The sequence below is a fragment of the Mixophyes fleayi genome, chromosome 6 (assembly GCF_038048845.1).
Source record: "Mixophyes fleayi isolate aMixFle1 chromosome 6, aMixFle1.hap1, whole genome shotgun sequence".
Lineage (NCBI taxonomy): Eukaryota > Metazoa > Chordata > Amphibia > Anura > Limnodynastidae > Mixophyes > Mixophyes fleayi.
This window is the reverse complement of record NC_134407.1, coordinates 13,060,835-13,088,201: the sequence shown is the minus strand read 5'-3', so window position 1 is coordinate 13,088,201 and position 27,367 is coordinate 13,060,835. Positions and strand designations below refer to the sequence as shown.

General features: G+C 44.2%; 1 protein-coding gene and 3 non-coding genes across 4 annotated transcripts; all 4 read right to left on the bottom strand.

Moving 5' to 3' along the window:
• Positions 1–1,824: 1,824 nt before the first annotated feature.
• Positions 1,825–26,099, bottom strand: NCAPD2 (non-SMC condensin I complex subunit D2). Its single transcript, XM_075215851.1, has 32 exons — positions 25,992–26,099; positions 25,153–25,279; positions 24,319–24,394; positions 23,322–23,380; positions 22,593–22,774; positions 22,378–22,517; positions 21,691–21,818; positions 20,207–20,330; positions 19,232–19,379; positions 14,088–14,285; positions 13,858–13,992; positions 13,359–13,446; positions 13,072–13,246; positions 12,876–12,994; positions 11,623–11,841; positions 11,353–11,527; positions 10,774–10,858; positions 10,504–10,637; positions 10,288–10,420; positions 10,021–10,105; positions 9,159–9,311; positions 7,886–8,061; positions 7,632–7,737; positions 7,343–7,466; positions 7,071–7,226; positions 6,125–6,302; positions 5,953–6,047; positions 3,932–4,012; positions 3,401–3,584; positions 2,782–2,908; positions 2,096–2,233; positions 1,825–2,011 (listed from the first exon to the last, which is right to left on the bottom strand). Exons 2-32 carry the CDS (start codon positions 25,268–25,270, stop codon positions 1,926–1,928), a joined length of 4,125 nt encoding a protein of 1,374 aa, XP_075071952.1. The 5' UTR covers positions 25,271–25,279; positions 25,992–26,099; the 3' UTR covers positions 1,825–1,925.
• LOC142095542 (small nucleolar RNA U85) lies at positions 20,879–21,186 on the bottom strand. The gene has a single exon (XR_012677805.1). It is a non-coding gene; the product is annotated as a small nucleolar RNA U85 (small nucleolar RNA).
• Positions 21,900–22,205, bottom strand: LOC142095543 (small nucleolar RNA U85). Its single transcript, XR_012677806.1, has one exon. It is a non-coding gene; the product is annotated as a small nucleolar RNA U85 (small nucleolar RNA).
• On the bottom strand, positions 23,866–24,170 carry LOC142095545 (small nucleolar RNA U85). The gene has a single exon (XR_012677807.1). It is a non-coding gene; the product is annotated as a small nucleolar RNA U85 (small nucleolar RNA).
• Positions 26,100–27,367: the final 1,268 nt, after the last annotated feature.

The window sequence follows — 27,367 nt, the reverse complement described above, 5'->3', positions numbered from 1 at the left end:
ATATAAACAGGGAGTATGTAGTTTTATAATGATCTACTTTTTCCCCCTCAAGCTTCGAAATTTAAAAGGTTGCACTAGAATGTGGTAACAACCTACCAGACAGCCTTAGCTGTCAAGAGCATGCTGTACCACTAGGGGCGCTGTGGAACTGCCGTCACAAAAATCCATTTCACCTCTTGCAAAGTCAGATAATTGGATATGGTCATTTCAAATTAATATCTGTCAAACCGATAGTCTATGTCTGTAATTATGCGAATAGCACGCTACGGCGTGGAGGAGCGTAATCAACCGCAACACGTGCAAATACTTATACACGCCTTTACACAAACACATTCACTTGTAATTAGCTAATGTTAAAATTAGTTGCAACACATAGTTATTTGTAATGAAATGTAGCAGAGTTTATGGTTAAATATTATATACACATTAGTGAGATCTAAGGTTTAGAACACAGGAAACATATCATGTCTGGCATCATTCTAATCCCCTATTTATCCACAGACGTCCGGTTCTATCAGCTAAAGGATCGCACCTTGCGTATGTTAGATATGGATTATAGGAAATAAATTATCAGAATGGTATTATGTGTGTAATGTAAATAGACCAGTTTGAACTAGTTCTTGGCGGGAAGATTAGTATGCATCTTCTGGAGAGCTGACCCCCACCCTTGGAGGGCATTGTTTGAACTGGCCAATGACCTGCATTACACTGGACCTTCCTGAAGCCTGAACCTATGGAAACATGCCAAATCATCTATTGTTTTCACTGTATCACTGACTGTATATAAGCAGGGGTTCTGGGACCAGTATTCAGTCTCTTTGACCACAGACTTCAGGACTGAATGACTGTATACTGGATCCAGGGCGCCTGCGAACGTAACGGCTTAACTTATTTTAATTGAATTGTTACTCTGCTGCTTTTTGCTATTGAATCATTGTGCTTTGGAACCACATCACTGGAAGTGGACAATCGCTATGGGATAGCGACTAGACGTACATAACAAGGGATACACGGGTGATGCGCGAAGGCACAGTCCAATCTTAGATCGCCTTTTGTGCTCAGAACTTGCTTAATGTGGAGGGACAGACAGCATTAACTCTGGTTGTTCAGAGCATTAAAGCAAAGGGGTATACAACTCCTGAACGGCCCATTTGTGGATCCAATTCATTAACTTCTGAATGAAAGCACCCAACGCGTTTGTGTGGCCAACAAAAAAAAATTAAAATGAGCATGCATAGAGGGTACTCCCCTTTCATGATCATATCCTGATCTCAGCCGTCTTCTGCGCCAATCTCAATTTGTTAAGAGCCGTTTCATATAAAATAACATGCCTTTAGGTCATGAGGCCCTTCCCTCAGAGGGGCTACTAATTTAATATGTATCACATACTTCGTTCATAATTTTGCACATAAGCCTTGCAGCCTAATTTCTCAACATTCTGATATATACATATTCTGTACAGTAAGTAGAGATGGTGCTAAAAAGGACTAGTCATACTGTATGAACACTCCCTTTATTTTGCTAAAATGTCTGATGTATTTAACGTTTCTTTAGTATGGTTTCCGTTGTACCCAAACCTTCCACTGTCCTTACTCTGCCTAACGCTTTCTTAATCTGAAAGAGGAGGGGGTGAAGAAACTTTCTAGAGACGTTCCAATTGAATTTGATTGACATTTTGTTAATATGTATAGCTGGAGCTCTCCTTTATAAAACACGTGTTTCCAACAAATATGCCCTGTATCTATACCTGATCAAATGAGTTCTCTCAGGAACAAAAAGTCCAAGACACATGATCTAGCATAAGATAACACCAGATGCACAAACTTTGTAAGAAGAGACTGAAGGTTTATTATACAAATAGTAACAAATGAAAGAGCCGGCAGCGGGAGTAAAGCAAGGGGTCAGCGAGGGCCCTACATTCCTGGTCACCGGGCGCGCGATCTGGCAGCGGTGCGTCTGATGGGGGTGGGATTTTTGGGCGTGTCTGCTTCACTCAGTTCGGCCTCCAAATCTGACAAGCAAACAGCACAGTTAAGAAGAGTTTTGTTTGGAAGACACGCTGATACACTCACAATGTTTTAATCGCTAGACTTACCAGACTCCTCGTCGCTTGAGAACGTTACGGTCACTTTCCGGTTACACTTCCTGGGGGCGCGAGATTTTGGGGTCTGAAATTCATTTTCCTCATTGGCTTTTGGGGCTTTATTTACAGACTTAAGGGGCCGTCTCTTAGCTGAAAATGTTTTAAATAAAATAAGCATATTAGCATAGATTATAGTAGACCTGAGCAAACGTCCCTAAAAGTTACATAAGCAGTTTCATAGTATTTAATGGTGCAATGTGCGGTCAGGAAACATACTACCATAAGGAATGCATAGCATATAAAAAGTTACCTAAATATTATACCTCACATTTAAATCAGACTGTACCATCATACTAGCCCTCCCCCATTGCTCTACCGTGCACCATTGTGAAATCCTGTTAAAAAAGGTACATCAATTAAAGCATTGTGTTATAATATAGGAGATCCATCCGCCAAGTAGGGCGGAATTCATGGCCTTCTAATGTAAACGGGAAGGAAGAAGCACAGAAACCCGTTTCATTCACCAGAGCAGGAAACATTTCTTAAGCAAAAGCATTCTTTAGATAATTAAAAAAAAAAAAAACAATGTTACAGGAGGTCTCCACAAAGTCCATTCATCCCAGTTTTTAACCCTCAATGCACCAGTCAGGGTATGTAGAACCGGATACAGCTGTGGGATCCCAGGATTCGATACTTACGCGGATTCTTCTGCACGGTTGGCGGCGGCTGCTGGCCTCCAGCAACGGCCTCTCCGGGAACATCCAGGTTCTCCAAACCCTTGTTATGACAGACATTGAGTTTGTGTTCAAACTCGTCAATTAAAGTCTGCGGTAAAAGTTTGAAAAACCATGGATTAGTAAATAACAAAAAGTCACAGTGCAAATGTAACTAGGGCTGGGGAGGAATAAATAAATATCCACTTTCATGTACTATACATTTGTTACTTAGAAAAATAAATCATGCACTATATCCAGATAAACCACCTGTGACCGTACCCCGTGAAATATAACTGGATCTGGAAGTATTGCAATGTGTTAATAAGGACACAATTGTAAAATTAACCTTGGTGCGGTCAATATATTTAAATGTGAGGGTTACGCTGCTGGCTTCTAACTGGTAACTACCAGCGACCAATTACAAACAGTTCACCTGTACCTAGCAACGTGCTAAAACACATGTGACTACTGACGACGATCTGGCAGTGCTCCTCTCTAAAGCCTCCCACCACCCCCCACCCTCCTCCTGCAGGGGAAACTCGCCAGAAAATACACAGCATAGAACATATTTATAGAGGGGAAGTAACAGACTCAACAGCACCTTCAGGTCCGGCTTTGCACCCCGCCGCATCTTTCCCACGACGCTTATGAAGGAATTGTACACAGCATCGTCACTCAGTTTATCTCCATAGCAGTCAAAGCAATCCTGCATCTTACTCAGACCTTTCTCCGAGAACGGTAGGAGGGAGAGACAATGGGCAAGATCCCTCCACTGGCGCTCGGTCCTAAGAGGAATGTAGAGATTAGACACGTTGCACACAAGAGACACGTTTGTAGGGACAGGAGACTACAAGCAAGCAGAAGACTCCAGCGCAATATGCAGCAAACAGACGGACATGACGGGTCAAACAGTATGGCGTTATGCAAGGGCTGGAGGTCATGGGTGAGATTGCAGAATTCCAAACTACGCCGTCTGGACACTTTCACACACAAACTATTCCGAAAACTTTTGAAGAATAGAAAAAGCAGAACATGCAGACACTGGTAAAATAGGCAGCGGGACAGAGCGTCTCTTCATCAAAGTAGTATAAGAGAATATCCGCAGTCATACACAGCTGTTATCGGCTTTTACCTGGCTGTACGGAATCGGTGGCACATTTTCTCCACTAAACTCTCGGTCTGCTTGTCCTTCGTGATGTACGATAGGAGATGTCTGAGGGGAATAGAGACTAAACTTCAGAAACAGAACTGAAGAATCCTGGAATATTATCACTTGAACGTACACTCAGCACGTACCAGGAGATTAATGTCTGTACATAACCTTGTTAGAGACCAGCAGACTTTAAAAGAGGAACGATAAAGGTAAAAACACGCCCCCCCACAACATGCTTACAAGAGGGTTCATCACCAAATATTTTTAATACGCCCGATTTGGAGAACATACATGCAACATCTCAAGAGGACAAATTATCATTCTATATCTTTTTTTTTTAATTTAGTCATCTGTAAAATGCAGAGAAATTATATATTTAAAAGATAAACTAAGATCAGAAGATGCACAGTAGATTAGGCCAGGAGGCTGGCAGTTGTAGTTACTAGTGGGCACACCAACATTGAGAACTGGGAGATATTCATTCACCACCTTAAAAAGGAAGCTACATGGGACTCTGGATGCCCGGGACCCATTTCATGAAGAACATAGCACTGCAGCCAGTGTCGATGTCATCGTCTCCAACACACGCATGCGATACTAGATGGTAGTGTGTGGGTTGGTCAGAAGTGGGGACGGAGGCTCCTCTAGAGAGCAAATTTTGTTATTAGAAGGAACACTTTCTGAGGAGCAGAGTTGGCTCAGGAACACTGTTGTGGCCAGTTGGACACTAAGCTGGGGATGGTGAATCACAAGTCTTCACTGGGGTTTTAACCACATCCAGAACAATCATTACTTCTCGAAAAAACACAAGTGCCAATATAGATGCTATGGACTTTGTCGAATCCTTTTTAAATGTAGTCTTAAGACAGCGATCTTTCAGATGTACTGATCACTGACTATAATTTGGTAGTGGCGAGGTCCTAAAATTTTGGTCAGCAACCAGTACTCCCAATTTTCCCTGTCTAAGGCTGCTTGCTCAGAGTACTGAATTGCAGGACTACACCACTGCAAAATTGTTTGAGAATCTGGCAGAATCTAGCACCACTTTCTCCATGTCAGATGATGGGTGTCATAGGCAAGCTGCGTTAGCTCCACTCTAAGTCTGCCATATTGTGACTCCCACTGGAGTTGATCCACCCAAGTAAATGTAGCATTAACCACCATAAGTGGTTTCAGAGGCTGGCCTAGGCACCGAACCAAAGGAGGAAATAAGCTCTTTAAAAGAAAATCAAACCGTTTATTTAAGGAGTTGTCCGTATCTGGAGTATCAGGGTTGAGCCCATACTGAGCAGTATCAGGTGGGAGTAGGATAGTCTTGGGTAATGTGCTGGGTTTTGAAACATCTTTTAAAACTTTGAAGGCAGTAGTCAAGCCAAAAGATGAGCAAGTTTTGGTAGTGTTTAGGATGAGACCGAGGGTGTATACTGGCAAAGCAAAGGTCAACCACAAGGCAGCAGGCATGGGTTACAGAGGAGGTTTTGGGTTTATTGACAGTAAAGGAGTGTGGGGACTCGGAGGATGGAAGATATTGAGCATAAGATGGCGCAGGGACACTCATATAGAGATGGTAGAGAAACAATGGGACACAAAATATAAAAGGGGAGAGGTCAATTTGTGTGTCGACTCTATAGAGCTGGATTAAGTCCAAGAAAATGAGGTATTAAGGACCAAAATAGAGGGCCAGCAGCAATGGCTTCTGGGACTTGAACAGATACGTGAGAGGAGGGTGTACCAAATGTACGGACACTGAAGAAGGGGTTTGATAGGTAGGAAGTGAACTGGGAAAGAAATGTTTCGACAGAGAGGTCCAGGAGGATATGAGACAAATAATGTGGTAGGTGTGAAGAGGCCGGACTAGATATGGTTTCTTTAGGATTGGCGAGATGAGCCTGTTTTTAAAGGAGGAATGAGAATGGATCACCAAAATTAGCTTGTGTAGCAGAGTCCTTAGAAGAACACATATAATCTTAAGTACATAAACCACTGATATATGTAATTACCTCATGATCTTATGAAAAGATTCTTCCTCAACACCACAATCTGGATCGGACAAGCGGCTGATAATATCAGGCAAAAGGTTGTATACAGCATTACCCTGGGGAAACAGACCTGGGTTTAGGAGTGCGGTAATTTATGATGAGGGACATTTTCTTACGGCTATATTCTAAGTACCTTGTTGGACAACTCTGTGAAGAAGTTCTTGGCCAGAGAGGCTATTTCTTGGTCTGCATCTATGAGTAGCACAGCCATCTCACTAACTTGTCCTTTAACCTTCACCATGTCCTTCAGAATTAGATGGGTCATTACAATGGCTGAAGTCTTCCGAACTTCACAGGATTCATCGCGGAGTCTAAAGAACCAATGGGTAGTATTGGCATGAATTAGGTGAAGCTTCTGGTGTCTTGCTTAGAAACCATAAATACTGTAAGTTCACAAGTTAATCATGTACACAGATTGAGAAAACAGTTTCACAAATTCCTTAATCTTGCCATTACCTATACACAGTGGAGACTGCCCAGTGGTAGGCTGCATACTGGTTCAGAACAGGTGAAGACACTTGCGTATCACCTGACACTCATGAGACCTAATCTATACCCATGCCGTAGTGGTTCCCAGTGAATAGATAGGATGCAGTCCCATGAATTCAGCCTATAAAATCACTTCCACTATGTGTAGGTGATGGATCCACATTATTAAAGGCTTAAATTAAACTTTTTTCACCTACCATCAAATCATTTTCTCCAAGGCTTTAAGGGGGACACACATATTGGGTTAAAAACCAAACGCTGAGTTTTCTATAACCCTCGACTCCATCTACTCTAGAATCACGGTATCAAGGGGCATAAGGCTGTAAACATCTTCACGAGCAGGTAGCAAGATGGACTTAACCACGTCAGACGAAAGTAGGGCCAAAAATCCTGTACCCACTTATCACAATTTAATGACAACCGGGAGAGCAGAAGGGTTATAATGGCAAGTAATCTGCCTCCTAGGGGTGGGACATAAGCCAGCCTGCATCAACCTACCTATGCAACAAGTCTTGTTTGGCTACTCTTGAACAGGGCATGACCAGGTCAATAATATCACGGTGTATTTTAATCCAAGTGTATTTTTTTACCTGGCATAGAGGTGTGGGGTCCACGGTTCAATAAGGTTAGGGAAGCGGATGCTGAGGTCCCCCAAGGCAATCATTATATTGGAGCGAACCCCTGGCAGCAGAGACTTCTCCAGAAGAGTGAAGATAAGACGTAGGTGAGTGTCACAGAAATCTGAGCTGGAGACACATCAGAACCAAGAATGAGGATACAAGAGAACGGAATGGATGAGCGTGTGAAACATTCCATGTGAAAGATTCAATTAAAACATGAAGTCCGCGGATCTAGACGTTACCTGATCATCATGAATTTGGTGAGAGCGAGGGTGGCCGCTGTGCACAGGTCTGGGTCGGTGAACTTCGTGGTGCTTTTACAGACCCGGAGAACAAGGGGCAGAAATGCAGACAAGCACTGTTGTCCTACGGACACAAAGGAGGTCAGTTGGCACATTAGTCTAAGAACATCTGTGCCATACATAACCAACCCCAACAAGGACCACGTCCTGCCTCGCCGGCCAGTTGTGCAATGTTTTCTTTAAAATTAAGCAGTTAAATCGGATGGGAGCAGTTTTGTCCCACACTTACCATTAAGTAGCTCATTGTCACAAATCTTTTGTATTAGTTCAGCATCTGCGTCATCGGCTGAGGCGCCCACCAGTCCCAGATCTTCTTCCTCCATACTCTCATTCCCCTAGATAAAACAGAGCCTCAGAATCAGAGAAGCAGAAAGATCTCTGCACCAAATCAATGTGGTCCTTTCATTTTATATTCAGACACACGGATAGCAGGACTTGCCTAGGTCTATAATACCTTTCGAGTTTGCCGCAGAAAGTCCTCACCTTACTCTTCCGTTGCTTGTTCTTCCCCATTTTCTCCGCTTCTTGTTCCTCCTTTAAGACTCTCCTCCTCCTGAGCTCCGCGCTGACCGTACACTCCAAATGTATCACCAGCTGCAACGCCACGTCCCCCGCCAGCGACAGCAGGTGGGTGAGAAGATAAGCGGGTACCGTAGATGCTGAGAAACAAGAGAGGACTTAATCATTGGCAAGATCTCTGAGCTATTTAACACTGCAACCCCGGACATTTTCCTCACTGCACAAACCCACCGTGAACAGAATTTCTTCACTTACTGCACTAACACCTACAGAAAAGTTTAACGAACGTGCTCCTTACTCCGATCCGGAACATTGGGGGCAGCTATAAGCGGCTAGAAAACTGTATAGTCTAAAGGTCTCTATTCCTTAGAATAATCTGTGAATAAGTTCCTGAAAACTGGTTAGGTTAAAAAAAGCCATATATAAAAAGAGGTTGACTATTGTAGTGAAGTATATCCCAGAATCTCAAAGTGGGTATATATTTTGTTGGATGTGCTCACAACTGCAAATTAAAACACAAATAAAACAAGAACCATAAAATATAGAAAGCAGGGAAAAGCCCCAACAGCAGCTGCCAGTAAGTTGGATACATTCACCAGACACAAAAATGGCCCCAGCAGCACCTCCGCAGGTAACACTGCATTAACCGGGGGGAGTACTAACCTCACAATGGCAACATAACTACAGACAATAACTACCTCTGAAAAAACGGGCACTGGGAATTTATAATGGACTAATCCCTTTGGAGGCCAGTTGTGCAGAAAGTGAGACACAGTAGGGTAGACGGAACATTTTCTATTGAGGTTTCTCACATGGCCTCTTGGCACACTACACCAGGCAGAAGAGTGCTGGCATTAATGCGAGGCTAGCTAGACAAGATGTGCCCAATCAGGTGTCGTTACACACCTGCAGCGGGTAGTGGAACAGACAGCTACAATGTGGGGAAGGGGGGGCTTCCATGAATTCCAAATATACCCTCTGACTCATTTCCACAATTACATGTTCAGACTCTGGATTTCACTTCCCCTCTGTATGTCTTCTGCTTACATGTAGGAGAGCATATACTACAGTTCCATCATGGAGATGACAGGGCGATATTGTGGGCATGGCCAGGCCAAGAACAGTCTGAAAACACGTCACCAAACATGGAGAGTTGTATCCACTCCCTCTACCTGTGTGTATCATGTAACTAATGTATCCGTGCGGGTCATCCTCTGCTGTGTCAGCGCCTACTCACCTTCTCCTTGGTTGTTCATCTCCTGTAGGACCAGCTGACTGCATCTCTGCAAGATGTCTGCACAGACCTCCTCTGGTTCTTCCCCGATTTCATACACCAGCCGGACTGCGGTCTCTTTGAAGGGCAACCAGTGCATGTTCTGCTGAGTGATCCCTGATGTAGGATTTCACAGTGTGAATACACAAACCACACACACACAAACCACACACACACAAACTCCCCCCCACACACACACACAAACTCACACACTCTTACCAAAAAAGTTAGGTATATTCATATTAAGCATATGAAAACCAATTCCAGGAACGCTACTTCTGGACAGGTGATGCAAGCGCTTCACGCAGTCACTGAACAGTGACTGATTTTTAGCAATTTAATTGCTCATTTTTAATATCAAACTACTGAAGCATATTAAATGTTAGTACAAACTGAATATACGCAGAACAGGAAGTTCACTCTACAGCTGTCAATACCAAATTAGGACAATCCTAAAGCCTGGAAACTAGGGATAGCTGGCAAATGGCCCTACAGGATGTCATATGCATCACCAAAGTCCTAACACCTTCCAGTGGTCCATCGTTCCTGCTCATTGGGGGAGCCGTAGTAGCACAAGGACCTCCCGGTTAGCCATACATGCAACATGTCAGGGTTTCTTTACCCATCAGTTCAGATCCATGCCCCACATACTCAGATGTTGCTATGCAGCACGTATAAGAACACATAACAATGCAATCACACGAGTGGTGCCTTACTCTCATCACAGCCCCGTCTATACACATGGTCAGCAGTGCCAACCACATGGTCAGCAGTGCCCCCCACATGGCTTTGCAAGACAAACTGAGTTTTTACCAAAAGCACTCACCTCCGACAACGGCTTCGGTCAGATTTTGGAAAAGACAGTGGTCCCGTGGAAGCCGGTAAGGTGCAGATTTCTTACCCAGAGATGGCTGCGGGAATTAAAAAAATAAGTTTAGCTGAAATCCCTGCCAACTTGATCTTAAAGTAACGACAGGAGCCCAACTCATCCGCATTTTTTTTTTTTTTTTAAAGCGCCATAGCAGCCTATAGCTTTATACAAAACTAATCCCACAAACAGAACTGAACACCCCTCATCCTCATTTCAACTGACCTTCTGGCCATCTGTGATTTTTAAGATGCAGGTACAGACTTCTTGTGCCACCTGATAATCCTTCTGCACATCGGGGCCCAGACCCACGGTCACCAGAGTTTCCAAGTTACTGAGCACAATTTCTGGCTGACCCCTGAGATAAACCACACAGACGAGTAAGAAAGAGTCGGCGTATAACACTCAGCATACTGAGGAGGTGTGTATACAAAGACTCACCGAGACATCATACCCAGCAACATGATGGCAGCTCGACGTTCCAGATCAGAACAAGGCGACTTATGGGTAAACTTCTCCCAAAGCAACTGCATGACAGAGGGACGAATTTCCCCCTTCTGTACAAATTCCAAAATCTAGGACATTTAAACACAGATTAAAAAAAAACCCAAAAAACCAGGGGAAATAAATGATCCATGAAGCAGACAAAGAAAGAGAAACATACTATGGTAGCAAAACACAGAACAGATGTATGTAGATGTGCATACTTACAATCTCCTCCAAACACTGGATCGTTCCTGCAGAGGAGTCGACCATCAGCAGAGACAGATTCCGAACCAAATTCTGAGCTTTCACCCTGAAAGACCACAAAGGACCATTTGTGACACCTACACTAAAACGACACTGGGCGCTGGATCACTCCCGTTATACACAACTGTAATCCAGCGAGTGTAATCTAACAATTGAAAATGAAACCCTTATTAGTCCTTATATGTGTTTCTTCCTCTGTGCCTTAAGATACTTTTATATTATATGTTTAATAGTATATCTTTTACTAAGCTGAGTGCTGACTGATTTGGAATACATTAAAGAAAAGCACATTCATGCTATAAAAGTTATATGGTATAAGGAGTCCAAACATAAAATTCCATACTAAAAGGTTGGTTTATTTAAACATAAATTCCCATATGACTAGTCTATTAAGTCAGTTGACTCTACACTTCATATCTGGTGTACAGTATCACTCTTCTCAATAGATTATGAATGAATGGAACCCAGACCCGGGAGTCTTTAATGTTTTGCACTTAAGACACATCCATAAAAAGGACTACAAAATAAACGGGGCATTACCTGTCCGAGTCAGGAGTAGAAGTAAGGTACAGCTGCCGGTAAGCACCCACCACGGCATCACGGACACCAGGCTCCTTCGACCAGATGAGAGGAAGCATGCGACGTACCCCAATAACAGCTTGGGGCACCCCAAATTGCGACACAGTAACAAAGAATTCAATGACTTCCTGCACAACTAGAAAAATGAAAAAAAAAAAAAAAAAAAAACAACAAAATAAAGTCTTGCAACCTTCTGGAGGGGCTCAGGGGGACCAGAATGTGAGTATTTACCAGATGAGGCGGCCTCGTACATCATTTTGCTTATTGCATCAATGGCTTCCTCTATCTTTACGGCAAAATGATGAGCGTCAGTCAGGTACTGAACCAGCATTTCCTGCTTGCTCAATTCAGACTTCTGGTCCTCTGGGGGCTGCTCAGAGGCGGCCCCATCTCGTGAAGGGGGCTGCACTTGTTCCTCGCTTGTGGGGGCTTCTGACTCTTCATCCTTTGCTGGATAAATATAGTAGAGTGAGCTCAGGCGGTATAGTATACAAAGCCCTTTGAGAATAACATCCACTAATGACACAGATTTACAGCCAAGACCCACAGGACAATAGAAGATACCAGTCAGTGCGAAAGGGGTCACTAAAGCTTTGCCAGGTAGTGAACCCTGAGAGGGTTCTGAATATAGACACCCGTCGTTCTGCTAATAAAGGATGAGCAAAATTTGCACCTCTCCAACAACAAAAATGGGATTTATAAGCTGGCTGAACAGGAAAACAATTGTCCCTCAAAGAGGATGGAAAGTAACAAGGTGCACTATTGCAAGCAACTGCCATTAAAGAACCGTCACATGTAGGCCCTGAGGCGGCATCCACATAGGTACTTGTGGTAACCAAACAAAGCCAACTTCCAGGAAAGGAGCAGGTTTGATGCTTCTGAGGGGTTTCCAGAACTACCTTTAAGTCCAAAGCATTCACAGAAAGTTTATATTTGGGTGGGCAGGAAAGACTAATACAACAGTTGCAGAGAGACCACCACAGAGAGAGGCAGAGTTATTTCTCCCAGTGCATGAAAGTTTCACTAATCCTCTATCTTACAGAGGTGGGCCGGTGACAGAAAGCAATACGGTCAATCCAAGAGCCATATCCAAAGAATAATTGGCTTCTACATACATAGGGAGACTCTTGGCATGTCTACATATGTAGACAGACGGCCTCCCTGATAATAATAACCTACTATACAAGGGACTATGATCCGCTGAGTCTGGATGATCGCCATACCATTTGTAAATACTCTCTGTGCTGTCAACAGCTTGAAAAGTGGGTGGGGGGTCTAGAAGGAGACTTCCTAGATTGCAAAATGCAAGAAGCAATGGTTGGAAGAACTACTCATTCTTCCTGCCAAAGAGACACAATGACTGATCACCGTGACTTCCTCCTGAATTTGGAGAAAGCTTTTAGGTCTAAGTTCTCATCTTAAGTTACCCACGGTCTAAGAGACTTGATAATAGTGATTGGGGGAAGGGGGGGCGGAGTCAGTACCAGTGAAGATTTGCTCCAGAATGGTCAGCACTGCATTATCCTCAGAGTCCTGTCCCGCTGCAAACATGGAGTTTTCCGGGAAGCACAATACCCCTTTCTTCACCAGGAGGATGGCCCGTCTACAAAGAGAGAGACAGCGTCAGCGTGGGACCCGGTGCACTGGCCTTAGAGGCTCCCCATGGCCACGCTCACTGACTTGTAACTGGTGTTCCTCAGGAGGAGCAGAATCTGTTTGTGTAGCTGCTGGGGAGTATCTGCCTCCTCCACGGTGTCATCGCCCTCCTCGTTACTCTCCTGCTCCAGGACGCGCAGGGTCTCCTGCAGCTCAGGCAGCATGGCCTCCCACTCCTCTTCCGGGGAGATGACAACAGCTACAAAGAAAACAAGAGGGAGAGGGCTCAGTGGTCAGAAGCAGGGACCAGAAAACAGGTGCAGGAACTGGTGGTATTACAGCAGGTGAAGGAATTGGAGACAGGGGGGTACCTTGGGGTTTCCCTCTCTCTTTCTCCAGAAGTTCTTTAAGCTTCTTTGTTTCTTTTTCCAGAGGCTCCTTTAGGTCAGCGCTGCTAAGCTGTAAAATAACGTACTGGTTATAGAATAAAGAGTAGAACACGTCAACGAGAATAGAAAAGCAGCCTCCAACATACTGCACTGGTTTAGCGTATTAGCGCTTTTTCTGAGAAAGTGACGCTATATTACGTTTATGTCCCATAATGCGCTAAATGGTTCCTCCAAACGATTGATAATCACGAGTAGCGTATCCAAAATCCAACAGCTAGTGAACATCTCGTAACTCCTGCCTTTACATTTAGATCATTGGGGTTATAACAGGTCTACGCAGAGGGGGAGATAGTCACAAACCCTAAAGTAGTGCAAAAGATTTAGGCTATTCCTCTGTACATTTTATGCCTGGCATATAAGCCATTGCAAGTAGGCAAAGCAGAGACGGGAGGTTGAGTGATAACATGTGTAGGGTACTCACCTTACACGTGAAAGGATTGTTGGCCAGGAAAGAGGCCAGGACCTGTATAGCATTCTTGCACACCTTCACCGATTTATCAAACAGACGGCCGACCACCAGAGTGACAACAGACTGGAAGCGAGACAACGGTAGAGCCTGGGAAAGACACAAGGCAGCTTAGAAGACAGGAAGAAGCAGGGTTGAGGGAGGCGTCAGGACCCTTTGAAAAATTAAGACGACAAACCTCTCACCTTTTCCTGGACGATACGATTGTAAATCTGCAGGACGCAGGAACGCACGAAGGTATGGACGTCGTGTATGTGTTCCTGCAACGTGTCCAGAAAGCTCTCTCTGGTGTTCTTTTCCAACTCATCCAGATGATCTCCACTGAGCACACGGACAATCATCTCTCCCATCACAGTCAGCACAGTGTTTCTCATAGTGTACGGCTACGACCAGCGCAAGAAGGAAAACCGGTTAGTACTGGGAAGGTTAATTTCATTTTATTTATGTTTACAGGAAAAATGCTCACAGGAAAATCTATAACGTCACTAGAAAGGGATATAATTATAACTTTTCTTTTCTGCCATTGTGGAAGACTGTGAGACATTGAGGTATAGTAAGCAGTTAGAAGTAAAGGCACTTTAAAACAAATCGCTGAGAGTATATTTGTCCCCCATTATGCCTCTCCTTTCTGGAAGCCATCTCAGTTTTAGTTAAACTGCTTGGTAGTACTATGAGCTTCTGCCTACAGTGGCTTTTTTTCCACTAGTTTCTTGTGTCATCGCAGGGACCCCCTTTTAAGACCCTGGGGTCAAATTATCAAGATGCAGGCTTGACAAAAGTGGAGATGTTGCCTATAGCAACCAGATTCTAGTTGTTATTTACTACATGCTACAAAATAACAGCTAGAATCCAATTGGGTGCTATAAGCAACATCTCCACTTTTTTTAAACCTGCAGCTTGATAAATTTACCCCCCTCCTGTAAGTGAATAGCCTGTCGGCTTCTTTCACCTCGAGTCCCTGTGCCAGGTGTGTATCTTGTCCGCTCCACTCACCCCAGATACTGCCAATGCCGGCTGTCCCCTCTATACAACACTTTTCTTTTCATCCTCCCACCCCACTGTCAGGGCTTACGGGAGTGAAGCTTAAACGGCCTCTCCTGCTTGCCGGCATCTCCCCGGAATTTAACAGGACGGAGTGTGTGCACTAATGCGACAGCTGTGCCGATCGGTGTGGGCCGTGCGATAGTACTCCACTAGGAGTGAACATCTCAGTGGATCCCGATGCTGCAGTTCAGACAGGGCACCTTCAATACATCGGCCTAAAGCCGGGACAGTGTGTGAAAGAAAGACGACAGTTACTCACTGGAAGTAGAGTGTTAGCTGTGAATCGGAGGTGGCTATTCTGTGGGCAGTACTGGGTGGACGGTCCTCCTCCTCCGCATGGAGGCAGCTATTTTTCTGCAGTGGAGACGCTGTCTGACTGCAGCTCTCTGCCCCAAGCAGAGTACTGTTTTCTATGCCCTCTCCTGTCTGGTACCATCTGCCATTTAAATGTATTATAGCCTTCAGCACCTGTTTTTTGCAGTATTATAGGCTTTATTTTGTGGGGATTACACCTGCTGTAGCAGTGTAGTGTGTCTCAGCGTGCAATTATCCGTCTATAGTTTGGTTATACTTTGTTCCTGGAAGAAGCTTAATAACCATAGTTGCAGGTTTTATTTTGACAACTTTTAGTGTTACAATAACTATATACATACACACACGTATACATAGACACACATACAGTATATAATAAAAAAGATCACATTCATTTTGATAATAAAATTTTACTTAGGTGGAAAGAACAAAACAAAAAAACAACATAACTTTTTGGCATGCACTGGTGTCAGGCATTTGGCTGGTTGAGTACAGAAATATCCGTTTTTACAATCGCGAGATTTGCATCCAGCTTTGATACAATTTAATATACACGATTTTCTACATCACTTGGCACCATTTTCGTTTAGAATTTCACAAGGTGATCTTCCATTAATTATGTATACTATACAAGTATGTATTTGCAGTGAAACCTTTTACCACTGATGAAGTGGCTTCAATGAAACGTGTTGGAGGGTTTGCTACGTTAAATCACCTTCGTGTTGCTACATTAGTCCGGACTCGAGCCAATGGTTGTGTACACGACGATTCAGATAAGTCTCATTTTTATTATCCTTTTGTAAGCATTTTAAGCATCTTGATAATAAACACTTTGAAAGCAGTTCTACACGTGTGTAGTCACTTGGTGTGGCTTTGGCTTTTCTTTTGTATCCTTATACGAGTATTTTCTTCCGTTTCTGGATTTGTGTTTTCCTCTGGGATCATTACATGAGGACAACAGCCAAGCTAAAATTTATTACTTTATTGTACGCAGTTTTATTGAGATTTTACACTAGTGCAGTAATCTCTTGGTTTTTCTATACACAATAATTACATACATACACGTCTGTGCCAAACGTAAAGTGAAATTATCTTGTGGGCAGCAGGACCTGGACGCCGTGTGCAGCCTGCGCCCGCTCCTGCGTTGGCGGCCCTGGAGGAATCAGCGTAGGCTAGGTCACAGAAGACCTTGTTAGCCAAATTCACAAGAGTGATGTCCCAGTCCACAGCGGTACCCCTCTATGTGTCTGCCTCCTCTAGTGATATTACTTGTGTGTAAATGTTCACACAAGTTTACACCATTAGGCAAGCTTTGAAGATTTGGCATCTCTCATCATATACTGGGAGCCCAAGAAGAGGATTCCTCCACTCCGCTGTGGTATAATTTCGCTCTCTCTGAACTTGGCAAACTACAGGATTATAATATATGGCGTAGATATAGCATTACTACTATAGGGCAATTATAGGAGGCTGATGTTTGAAGACTTTTGCACACTTATCTCTGGAGAGAGAAATACCTAACTCTGCCTTTCATTGTTGCCTCCCAGCTTTCCTCCTCTATCCCTCTGATCCAGTCATCCTCCCCCATCAAAAGCCTTTTATGCATAGTGGGCACTCAGAATAATATTTCTAGTATATAACCTCAACTTTTGGCTGGCCCCTCCCGATTTATATTCACAAGATGGGAATTGGACTTAGGACCACGTCTGAACGAGGAGTGGTTCCACATGCTTAACAGTCTTTGAAGTGCCACACCATGCCTCCGCTACTAGATTCACTTGTCTATGCTACAGCTGGTGCACCATACTCCATTTGGCCCGTACCGGATGGGTCAAAGGAGTAGTTCCACATGTCAATCCCTTGCTAGTGATTTTTGGCATATACTCTAGGATTGCCTGGTAGTGTATGGTTACTGGTCATTTAGCACCCACAGGTGCCAAATGTTGTCCTTATGGCAATGCCCTAGGTGATATTACTAACAAATATGTAGCTACTTATATCATAACTCTCATAACCCTGGCCAAACCGGCGATTGTTTGGGCCAGGAAGGACATGGAGAGCTCCCTACCAAGGGCAGTCCTTTTCTTCAAGGGGTCCCCCAGAGGCAGACATGGGCTCCCAAGACAGGTGAAAAGCCCGCTTCACAATCTTGTGGTTGGAGCCAGTCAACTGCATTTTCAGGACCAAGAACAGACATCACCTTTGGATGCATAGGCTCAGGGGATGTTGACACGTGGCTATTAAAGATCTGGTAAACTTCCATCAACACAGATTCTCCCCCACAGGTCTGCCTTCATGCACTCTCAGAAAGCTTCTGCAATTGTCCTAGTGCCACCACTGAAACAAGGGATGGGGTTTTACTCCAACCTCTGTCCGATGCCAAAATGAGACTGCTCATTTTGTCTGATCTCAAATCTCAACTGGAGGTAATCATTGAACTCTAAATGCAGCATAGAACACAAGAAATTCCAGGTGTCAATTGACATAAGATGCCTATCTACATGTTTCCATTTTAGGAGAGGCATCAATGTATTCTTTGATCTGCAGTCCACAACAATTATTATCAGTAGGTTCCCTGGGTGTTCTTTAAGATAATAGTCATGGCAAGGGTCCTGCGTTGTCAGAGACTCACTATCGGACCCTATCTGGACAACCTGTTGAAGGCACCGTCCAATTCACTTCCAAGGAAAATTCAGCTAACGATTTGGTTTCTGGAAGCCCATGGCTTAGTGCCAGATCCTCCATGAGTCTGACACAACATATGCATTTTCTGGGTCTCCATATCAATACTATGGCTCAGAAGGTATACCGCTCAAAAGCTAAGATTCTCTCTCTACCCAAGACCAGTGTGTGAGAGTGTGTGTTTTTCCAATAATATCAGCTATCTTCATCCCAGGGGTGAAAGTTTCTGGCCTTCTCATGTAGCATTCAGGGTCAGCCAGACAGCTCATTGTGTCCCTCTCTTCTGCTTGAAGTCCAGGGATGAAAAAGAAGGATACACAGATTCCATGCCAGTTTAATTTAGTGTACCTCTTTTCCCATGCTCCCACAGGCTCTCAAGAAAACCTCAAGTGAACGGGTTACCACCTTACTGGCGGCACCAGACTGCCCACGCAGAGCATGATACTTGAACGTTCTGGCAATGGCGGTAGGTTACCCCCTTTGTCCAGACCTTCTGGTTCAGAGTACTCTTCATTGCCACCATTTCGATAGTCTGGCTTTGACAGCATGGCTACTGTGACCCTAATTCTTCAGACATAGGGATTCTCACAAGCAGTGGTGAGGATAATGCTTAAGACATGGAAGACTTCATCTTCTGCAAATTATCAGGTACAGAAGACTTCCATCCTTTGATATCAAAAACCAGGGTTTTCACACTTCCCATTTTTGCCTTCCTGGAGGTGGGTCTAGATAAGGGCTGATGACTTTTCTCTCTAAAACTGAAGGTTTCTGCGCACTCCATTATCTTCCAGCGCCAGCTCTGAGGAATGTTTAAGACTTTAGCAAGGGATTCTAGACGCTTAGCCCTTTGTACAGCCAACTGAACCATGGGATCTTTATCTGTTGCTCAGGTCTCACTAAGGATCATTTTTAAATTAGTCTTCCAAGTAACGGAGGTGAACCTATGTTTCTTCTGCTCTGCTTGTCCGGTGTCTGAGCTGGGTGCCGTGTGCTGCAACCATCCTTTAGTTTTTCCATTCCGACAGGTCAGTGCTCACTGCACCCTCCCCTAGGTCTAGCTGGTTTCATGTTGCTGTTTACATTTAAGTGGTTTCTTTTACGTTTTGTTGGCCCTCTCTTCTATGCTTGGTAATACAAAGACTGAGGTTGCTTCTAGACAGGACGGGTATAGTATGGGGGAAACTCAAAGATGTTTAAAGTGCCTCTACTCCTAGTCTGCCTACTGTACCCTATTGTCACAAAGAGTCCCCTCATATCACTAGAAACCCCACCACCTTTTTTGGCATCTCACCTCTCCATCCAAGTAACCCATTAACACACTGATATTGGGCATCATGATAGTTGGAATCCGCTCTGATAACTGCGTTATAAAGGTTGAGATGGTTTTCACTCCAGAGTTCTCCCGCGAAAGATCCTGACAGGACTTCTGTCCAATCTTCCTGTAAAATAAGAGAAGATTCTCAAATATCGATAAATTGCCCAGTACACAATTAACTAGAATTAACGCACAATTTACCAACAAAGAACATCATGGCCGTATCCCAACGGACAGTTACATGTGAAAGTATACAGTCATGATACTTCTTTCAACTGTCCCATATTAGGTTTACTATTGCAGCCCAGTTATTTCAGCATTAAAGAATCACAATAACTAAATGTGTTAATCTAATTGTGACCCTGGCAGTCTTATGTTAAGTGGCTCTTTATACCTAGCTGAATAGTCTATATTAAGATGCCATCAGTTCCTATAAATCCATAATTCTGAAAGCACAACCTATCCAACAAATAGGTCTTTCTACTGTGCCCAAAAATGTGGACTTTCTATCAAAACCAAGATTATGGGCTGATTTTTTTTATTGGGGATGGGGATTGGCTGCTCACACCTCGAACCAATTTCAAAAAGGGCGCGCTTGTAGGAGTTGGCACCCCTATACTGCAACCTTTAAGAATATTTTTATGCACCAGTCACGCAGAGCACCTTCCACATTGTGGGGCTAGATGGGCATATTGTCAGATAGTTTTTGTTTTATGCTATTTGGGGAGTGTTCCTTGCAGCTCCTCCACATCAGGTTATCACCCTTATATATGGGTTTGACATCACATACTTAATTTTGATAGCTCTGAAATATGTACATGGCTGTGATCTTGTATGATTCATGAGTATCCTCCCATGCTGTACATGTACCATCACAACCTCAATAAGTGTATGAGCTTCAATAAGACATGGGAGATAAAATTAAAACAAGCCCCCCCCCCCCCCCCTCACCTCATGATCTCCCCCACCAGAGACTTCATCCCATACTCTGTGGCCCAGAGAGTCACAGCCTGGACCAGCACTGGAGCCAAGTGTTCAAAGTGCTGCAAGAGCTGAATCACCTTCACACTGATACCTGCAAGAGACACAACAAATATATTCACACTGATATTGCAGAGAGCACCAATGAGAAGATCAGATGGGTTTATAAAGGACCCACATTGGTGGCATTTAATACTCCAGGTTCTACACAGAATAATCTACAAACAGCCGTATGCTATAAGCCTCTCCATATCAGGCATTATTATCTACATTATCAACACGTGGAGGCAAAACAAAAACAAAACAATTCCACCCCTATTTTGGGTTTTGTGGGGGAAGTTATTTTATAGAGTGAATATCATGTTACTGTTGTTTGAAGTATTTGATTAAAATTAATAAGTACCATTTACAGCCAACCAAAAAGAATGTATACGTTTGTAACATTTATCATTTTCCACCACCTGTTACTTTTATAATCTTAAAATGCTGAAATCCTCCAATGTATATAAATCACAAAATAGAGCTGAATACTGGCATGACATTGCCACTTGGGGAAACTGCCCTGAGGACAATCTAATTTCCAAAAACGAAGCCCATTAGTAATTTTATGGAGCCACCAAACTAGACTACAACAAAGTCACCTGCCATCAGATTACCAAAGATATGTGCTCATGCCTCCCCATCACCTCTTAATGAGCAATGACCTCCGCCCTGCCCCCTCTAGGTGCCGGTCCATCCTGTAGGTCCCCTCAGACTCTGCACACTCACTATGGTGGGCAGATCAGACAAAGGCTGAGAAAGACCAATAATAAAAGTTACTATAGGTCTGGCCTTACAGTGGCAGCGAGATCCTTCTCCACAGCCACCAAGATTACAGACCGAGGGCGATGAGTAGAGGTCATAACCCAGAGGACGAAGGAGTCACATTTGCCTTGGTCTCATCATATGGCAGACCTTAAAAATATGGGACTATTACACTTCAAACCCAACATTGCTGCTCTCTCTAACCCAGTAACCACCATTATGTGGGGGACCAACTTCTATGACAGACAGACAGACAGAGCCAGCGTACATCATTGACTCCATATAGAGCATATGTTGGTCTATGAAGACCCACTTTATATAGAGCACAGAGTACTTCCATATACAGGTCTCATGAATTGATGTATAAAATAGTCTGTCTCAAAAGGCTTTCAACTCAAATATGGATAACACCAGAATCATCAAGTATATACAAGAACATGCTAAATATTTAGCGGCTTCGTGTTGGTGTGATTCAGGCACTCGGGAGGTACCTCAGAAAGGTTATGAATAGATAGTGAGGTCAGCAGTACTAGTGGAGATGTGTGACTACACTACTGTACTAGAAACACCCAGGAACCAACACACCACAAAATGTAACTACCACACTGCACCAAGCTCCAGTTACTTCCTGTCCTGCCCTACATACTTACTCAGAGTGTCATTGGAGCGTTTCACAGCCACTCCGAGGAGGTGCGACAAGGCTTCCCACACAGGTTTGTTTTTCAGCGCTCCTATACTGGGATTCTCCATCATCTTGTAGCAGCAGCCGGTAACCATGCTGAGGAGACAGAAGTCAGACATGTTCATAGTCATCGGGTAAATAGAGGTTTCAGATATACACAGCTAATGCCATTTAACTTGCCATCAGATTACCAAAGATATGTGCTCATGCCTCCCCATCACCTCTTAGTGAGCAATGACCTCCGCCCTGCCCCCTCTAGGTCCCGGTCCATCCTGTAGGTCCCCTCAGACTCTGCACACTCACTATGGTGGGCAGACCAGACAAAGGCTGAGAGAGACCAATAATAAGTTATTATAGGTCTGGCCTTACAGTGGCAGCGAGATCCTTCTCCACAGCCACCAAGATTACAGACCGAGGGCGATGAGTAGAGGTTATAACTCAGAGGCCGAAGGAGTCACATTCGCCTTGGACTCATCACGTGGCAGAAAGACAAAATTGTGCCATCACACGCAACACAAATTATTTTAACAGTGTTACACGATAAAATGTAATTCTTGGTGGTCTATTCAAGGTCTCTCCAATACACACACACACACACCACCTTATGATTAGGTATGACCACATGTATAGTATACAAGATAGAAAGTATCCAAACCTTATAAACTCCTCCTCTACCAGTGACATGCTCCAAAGACGTCGAATATCCAGCTGAAGGAGATGGGTGATCGTCTGCAGGACCTTCTCACGCTCAGACTCCCACAAAAAGCCATCTGCTTTGGACTTGCTCTTCTTGCCCTGATAACAAAAATAAAAAAATTGAGCAAGTGTTTATACAAGAGAACTGAGCTCCTGTGTGTGTTCAGCCATTACCCTGCCACTGGGCTCCACATTTCCCAAAGCAGCTTTGTACGTCTCCACCTCAAAGGCCTCCACCAGGTGTACGAGGAGGAAGCAGGTCATCTTCAGGGTGTTCAGGTGGACACTGCGATCTGCTGTAGATAGCGTCTGATCTTCCAGGATGGACGGGAGCTCACTCGCATGTTGAGAAGTGGCTAGAAAATAATTAGTAAGGAATATAAGCATTACATTCTCTATTGAACTCAGTAGATGAACGAGCTCATGCTCTGGATTTGCTGTGCTCCTATCCTGAGAAAATGTAACCAAACCATTTAGCAATAATAGGGGCTGATCCGAGCTATAAAAGCACATTAGGATCACTCTAGAACAGTGATGGCTAACCTGTGACACTCCAGGTGTTGTGAAACTACAAGCCCCAGCATGCTTTGCCAGTAGATAACTAGCTGAGAGCTGGCAGAGCATGCTGGGACTTGTAGTTTCACAACAGCTGGAGTGTCACAGGTTAGCCATCACTGTTCTAGAAGGCAGATCCTGTTTCTTTGAATAAAACAGACTCATTTCAAACATGGTCAAAACTTTATTTTAAAATTTGTTTTACAGTAGCTGATGGAGGTTGTAGGGTGTTCCTCAGATATTTTTTGTGCCCTACCTCCTAAGAGAGGAGACTCCATTGTCTGTTCTCCTATGATGACTTAGGAGAACCCCATCCCTGGGTAGAGAAAACTGGAACAGCAACTATACCTTTTACAAGCAGCTCCAGAAGATCTTCTTTCAGGGCAGCATCTAAGGAGCGGAAGTGACTGCAGGAAAAGACCAATCGTTAGATGAAAAAGCCTTATAGGTAGACACATCCTACAGCTTTACACTAAGGGACTGGCAGACATTTGTGGAATCCTGGAAAACAAACCTGCACACTAGAAAGTTACATCACAAATATTGATCATATGATACTGGGGTGTGGTCAGGGATACACATTCAATTGAAGATATAAACTACATATAAACTGGTTAAGGTACTGCAGGTATCTAACCAACAATCAGGTATGATTGAGGTTGCAATCCACTTTTATAAATTTCCACAGAAGACCGATTTATCCCTTAAGCGAAAACTTGCCACACATGTGTATTTATGCAAACACTTTACAAAAATTGCATGGTCATGCCTGTTGGTGAAACAACCAAAGAAATGCGGTTTGAAAGATAGTCACAAAATCATATATAATTCGACCATTAGGTTTATAAATTGTGCCACAGATCAACCAGAGTAGACTGACCAAATCAGTCATTGCCATCAGATTACCAAAGATATGTGCTCATGTCTCCCCATCACCTCTTAGTGAGTAATGACCTCTGCCCTGCCCCCTCTAGGTCCCGGTCCATCCTGTAGGTCCCCTCAGACTCTGCACACTCACTATGGTGGGCAGACCAGACAAAGGCTGAGAAAGACCAATAGAAGTTACTATAGGTCTGGCCTTACAGTGGCAGCGAGATCCTTCTCCACAGCCACCAAGATTACAGACCGAGGGCTGCAAGTAGAGGTCATAACCCAGAGGACGAAGGAGTCACATTTGCCATAGATTCATCATGTGGCAAAAGGCGATAAGTTTTAGGCCGACATCTACACTTTAACCACCAGGGTTCACACTTGTGTACATGGCTCCAGCGAAACTTATTCTCCATTGATAAGTACAGCACAGAATAGTGTATTCCATCATGATTCCAAGCAAGTGAATACTTACTACAACATACTGTAAAGCGCATCAAAGTGCTCAAAGACACACTGAGGACCCTTGGAGCAGAGAGATGCTTTATAAGCTGCAGGAACAAGAAAAATTATATTATGAAACGTACATAACTTACAGGAAAGCAAGTGTCTCCCTATGTGAAAACAACTACCCACAACTGGGTCAAAATAAAGTGGGGAATTCAAATTGCATCTAGATAGTTTAATCACTTATTTCTTTTTAATTTTTTTAAAATTAAAATCAAAATACTGTAAATGTATAAGATTAAGTAGTGGGGACTGATAACATTAAGATAGGAAAGTTTGACAGTTGATAAAACAGCAATAGCTTTGGGGGAGCACACATCACCATATATATAGCACCACTAATTCCACAGCGCTGTACAGAGAACTCACTCACATCAGTCCCTGAACCATTGGGGCTTACAGTTAAAATTCCCTAACACAAACAGACAGACTAGGGTCAATTTGTTAGCAGCCAATTAACCTACAAGTATGTTTTTGGAGTGTGGGAGGAAACCAGAGCACCCAGAAGAAACCCACACAAACACAGGAAGGACTTACAAACTCCTCAAAGATAAGGCAAGAATTGAACTCATGACCCCAGTGCTGTAAGGCAGATGTGCTAACCACTGAACCACCATGCTGCCCCACATAATAAAAATTCAATCACCAGGTGGTTAAAACATGCAACACTGACACAAAATTATGAAATTCTAAACAAACATTTAAAAAGTATCTAGTCAGTTCAGCACCTCATCTGCACCAGATGTTTTGCCATGAAATGCACATGCTGACAAGTACTATAACCCACATATAAGAGTCTTACCACTGAGCTGCGGGGCCAGCTGACGTACAGACTGCACCTCTTGGACCACATACTGCCCCACGCCTCCACTCTGCAGCAGATCTTTAAAAGCCAACGGGATATTGAACTGGAAAGACATGGCGGAGACCTGAAAGAGAAGACAACAGATGAGATTTTTTTCTGTGCAGCACACCTCCTCCTCCATACAGCAGAGATAAGGAGCCAGTGTCCCTCCAGCTGCTATGGAGCTACAAGTCCCAGCATGGCCTGCCTGCACACAGATGTCCTAGTGCCCCATTAGGCTGTGGCTCCACAAGTGCTTCCAGACAAGCTGGCAAGTCACAGGCAGGGTATGCTGTTACTTATGGTCCCACAATGGCTGGAAACCAACAGGGCATGTTGTTACTCAGTAGCCAGAGAGCCACAGGCAGGGCATGCTGCTACTTGTGGTGCCACAGCAGAAGGAAAGCCACCAACAGGACATGCTGCTATTTGTGGTGCCACAGCAGAAAGAAGGCCACAGGCAGGACATGCTGCTACTTGTGGTGCCACAGCAGAAGGAAAGCCACCGGCAGGACATGCCGCTACTTGTAGTGCCACAGCAGAAGGAAAGCCACCGGCAGGACATGCCGCTACTTGTAGTGCCACAGCAGAAGGAAGGCCACAGGCAGAACATGCTGCTACTTGTGGTGCCACAGCAGAAGGAAGGCCACAGGCAGGACACGCTGCTACTAGGCAGGGAAGGCACCGTGTACACACACACTGGTAGATAACACATGGAGGGGCTCCTCCGGCCGCTTGAGGCCTGTGCTGGGACAGACGATGACCCGTGTACCATTAGCCCGTATATTACTACTCACCTCAGACGCCCCCGGTCCGGTGCGGCGCAGACACCGAACAACTCCCCAACCCGAAGATTTTAAACCTACTCCTCCCGCCAAAATCCAGCCAATCACAAAGCCCCGATCGTAGAGACAGGAAGCAGTGAGACAGCCAGTCCCAACGGAGTAGGTGGGCTTAAAAGATAAAGTAGGCCAATCAGCAACTCGCAAAGGGACAGCCAATCACGTGACGCAGGTGAGAAATTGTCAGGGGGCGGGAAGCAATAGAATGGCAGATTAGAATCTCAAAGACTACAGGTTCACAGAGAATTGATTGGCAGACAGAAGAGCCAATAGCAGACAAGAGATTTGCAGAAGCAGTGAGTGACCTGTGGGCTGTTGGGGGACTACAAGTCCCAGCAGGCTCTACTGGCTCTCAGCCTATAGTGGCACTACAAGTGCCAGCATGCCTCTGCAGACAGTCACTGGTTGTCTTAGCCTTCACTTACAGAACATGGATATAGAGATCTCAGAGACTGGGAATCATAAGCAGTTGTATATATTGTACAGTGTATCTGGGTCTGCCAACCACCAGTACACTTACTGACAGGACAGATAAAGCCAAGCTAACATCTAAAAAAATGTAAATATATTTTGTACATAAATAAAATGATTCCAGCACTACTTCTAATCCCTACACTCACTGATCCCTACTGCCAGCTGGATACAGGGGTGAAGCAGACACTACTTCACATGGTGGTGACCTCTGCCCTATTTTCCTTTGAGTCAATGTATTTTAGGAGGTGTTCCAAAATTTTCAAAATAAAGAAAAAGACCAGAAAGTATCACATATAACAAATAATAGCCAGGAAACTATGAATATGTCTAGCAGTCCTGAAAGGTGATTTTACAAAGTATAGCTGACGGGTACTATATATTAAGGCAAATCACTAAGGGGGGATTAAATGCCCTGCAATGAGCCACAAGGTGCATCTAGAGTGGTCCTGAAGGCAACTGCAGCAATGTAACCACGGGCAGGCTGGGGGGCATCTGCCCCCTGGGCTGGTCCCATAGTGGGCTACCTTGGGCTGGGTCACCAACATTTTTTTTGCTTTAAAGTGATTCTAAGAGGCTGCTGAGTCGAGTTTTGCCCTCCAAACAAAATTTTGACAGCCCTCCCCTGGATGTAACTTAACTGATTTGCGTTTTGCACCCCACAGAGGTGTGCTGGAATATCAGTGATGTTCATATCCTGTGGTGCCCATAAATGAACCCAGTCAGATATCGCAGTGAGGTCCAGCAGCTGATCCCAGGGAATTTAATTCACCCCTTTGTATCAGTCTGACCCTGATTAGCTGAATAGTGGTGCCCCTCCTCCAGTGCGGTGTCTTTCTCCATTGTAAGAGGTTTCTTAT